Below are 2979 nucleotides of genomic sequence, written 5' to 3'. Positions count from 1 at the left end.
TTTATATTTGAAACTTAATTTTTAAAATAAATGTAATTAAAATCCTGCATATATGAAACAGTCATCTAGTGACAGTGCTTAACACTGACTTTTTAAACATAAGAAATACATGTCGCTATGCTAAGACTAAATGTGTTTTTTATGCTTACATCACATTTTTTATAGCGATTTTAAAATTTGTTTTACCTTCAATGATTTTAAAACACTGTATCAACTCTAAATTCAATTTAATCATTTCCTTCATTTTCTTAGAATAATCGGGAGTTTTTGAAAATTAAAATGATAAGGAAATCTGTACCTCTGCGCTTAAATGAATATGTAAAACATATATATATATATATTAAAATAGGGCGTGTGATGTGAATGTACATTCCTATTTGTAAAAATGTATTAAAACACACTCTGATCAATTTTATAAAGTAAAACTTTATTCCAGCAATCAACTTTTAATTGACAGTCGTAGCCACCGTCCCTGAAGACTAAGATGATTTGTATACTACCTTATGTCCCTGCACCACAAATTATTCCATTCATTTCCCCGTTCCTAATCCCTATCGGTTAAAACACAATATTTCAGTTTGTCTGAAGATTCTTTTACCGGTCGCCTGGTCCTCCCATCATCATCATTCCTCCGGGAAACATCCATGGATTTGGCCTAAAAGATGTTTGTGATGATTCGGCTGGATTAAATCCGTACTGACTTTGACGTTGTGGCTGCGAGCCAGGAAAAGGCTGGTATCCAGTTTGATGCTGGTAACTTGTCTGCTGTTGTCGCTGTGGACCAGGCTGAGGCTGGTATCCAGTTCCTTGTATCTGATAACCAGTTTGTTCTTCTGGCCGAGATCCAGGTTGTGTCTGGAATCCTGTCTGTTGTTGTGGCTGTGAACCAGGCTGAGGCTGATAGCCAGTTTGTTGTGGCTGGTAACCAGTTTGTTGAGGTTGGTAACCAGTTTCTTGTTGTGGCTGGTAACCAGTTTGTTGAGGTTGGTAACCAGTTTCATGTTGTGGCTGGTAACCAGTTTGTTGAGGTTGGTAAACAGTTTCTTGTTGTGGCTGGTAACCAGTTTGTTGAGGTTGGTAACCAGTTTCTTGTTGTGGCTGGTAACCAGTTTGTTGTGGCTGGTAACCAGTTTGTTGTTGAGCTTGGTAACCATTTTGTTGCTGAGGTTGAGAGCCTGTGTGTAGCTGCTGTGAGACGTCCTCTGTTCGTCCATTTAAATAGTAGTAATTGGGCGATTCCTCACATTCCACATTATACCAATAATCACAAGCTAATATTTTTTGGTTAAAAACAGTCCCTCTAGCACACAAGAAGTTAGCCACTCTGTCCTGTGGGTAACAAACGTGGTATGCCTGCAAAAAACAAACAGAAAAAAACATTATTAATGGACTCTTCTAGTTATTTTTGGAGATTCTAAAATTAGTTTTATAAAAGTCGTAAATGTTTAAAACGTTATTTATTTCGAGTTTCTTTCAATTTCTGTTTCTTGTAATGTTTTTAGCGAAATTATTATAATAATTTTTGGTCGTGGCTGTCTACCCTCCTCTTGCTGTAATTAATTAGATTCTATACTGGCAGCATATTAATTGCAATCCGAAAATCAAGTGTCCAGAAACAGAAAGCTACAGATAACACTAAGCCTGGCAAAACACCATTGAAAATATCAAAGAAAGTGTAAAAAGAGACACATTGCGTATGTATCGCTCATAGTTAGCAGTGATGATTTCAGAGTATTTTCTCATTGCCTTCTTTTTCATATTGCCTGTAATCTCAATTTGTATATTTAAGTATTTTGCTAGACTTACTGGATTATCTCTGTGTTATTTACACATTAATGTTTTTTCTACACTTTACAAGGTTTGGCTTGTTTATTTTAGCGCAAAGCAACACAATGGGCTATCTGCGCTCTGCTCACCTAGGTTAATCGAACCTCGGAGTTTAGTGTTGTAAATCCTAAACTTACTGCTGATCCCCAGAGCGTTTCAATGATTTACAAATTAAGCCTAAAACAAACACACGAGGATTGACTTTATCATGTTGTGATTACAGCAATATGAGAACGTCTTTCTTTGTGTTATAATTCTGCCTAAGGTTTCGAAGAATGTAGCTATTGAAATCTGGCTTTAAAACTCAGTAGTATGTTTAGAAACATACTGTTAACATTATATCTTTCAAATATAAACCTCGTTCAGTGTATCAAGCTAATTGAAGCAAACACTTGTAAAAGACGTTCATTTTGGTAAAATGTAGTAATTCTAAACATCAAGAAAATGTATTGCTCGTGCACTGAAAATCCCTTGCTCTGAATTTACGCCATATCTTTGGAGTATTTCTTATTTAACTAAACAGAACTTAGAACAGGAAATAACAGTTTTGGTTAGTTAGTTTATATTAGTAAGTAGTAATCGTAAAATTCACCACTGTGATTTAACTAGTAATCGTAAAACACACCACGATGGTTTAAGTAGTAATTGTAAAACACATCACGGTGGTTAAAGTAGTAATCGTAAAGCACACCACGATGGTTTAAGTAGTTATTGTTAAACATACCACGATGTTTCAAGTAGTAATCGTAAAGCACACCATGGTGGTTTAACTAGTAATCGTAAAACATCACAGTGGTTTAAGTAGTAATCGTAAAACACATCACGGTGGTTAAAGTAGTAATCGTAAAACACACCACGATGGTTTAAGTAGTAATTGTAAAACACATCACGGTGGTTAAAGTAGTAATCGTAAAGCACACCACGATGGTTTAAGTAGTTATTGTTAAACATACCACGATGTTTTAAGTAGTAATCGTAAAGCACACCATGGTGGTTTAACTAGTAATCGTAAAGCACACCACGATGGTTTAAGTAGTTATTGTTAAACATACCACGATGTTTTAAGTAGTAATCGTAAAGCACACCATGGTGGTTTAACTAGTAATCGTAAAACATCACGGTGGTTTAAGTACTAATCGTAAAGCACACCAT

The 2979-nt window shown here is 35.4% G+C and overlaps 1 protein-coding gene across 2 annotated transcripts in view; it reads right to left on the bottom strand.

Moving 5' to 3' along the window:
* Positions 1 to 406: 406 nt before the first annotated feature.
* LOC106469516 (actin cytoskeleton-regulatory complex protein PAN1-like) overlaps positions 407 to 2979 on the bottom strand; it is a 19742-nt gene continuing 17169 nt past the window's right edge. Inside the window, exons 5-6 of one of the 2 annotated variants that reach the window (XM_022398935.1) lie at positions 1096 to 1353; positions 407 to 981 (exon numbers count right to left, since the gene is read on the bottom strand). In XM_022398935.1, coding sequence (XP_022254643.1) covers positions 595 to 981; positions 1096 to 1353 — 645 coding nt within the window. In that variant the 3' untranslated portion in view covers positions 407 to 594. Of the gene's footprint in view, positions 1354 to 2979 lie in introns of both variants that reach the window. The other variant, XM_013930018.2, reaches the window with a different exon arrangement.

Source organism: Limulus polyphemus, unplaced genomic scaffold, assembly GCF_000517525.1.
Source record: "Limulus polyphemus unplaced genomic scaffold, Limulus_polyphemus-2.1.2 Scaffold97, whole genome shotgun sequence".
In the NCBI taxonomy this organism is placed as follows: Eukaryota; Metazoa; Arthropoda; class Merostomata; order Xiphosura; family Limulidae; genus Limulus; species Limulus polyphemus.
Note: the sequence above shows the minus strand (reverse complement) of the source record. Positions and strands in the feature narration are given on the sequence as shown.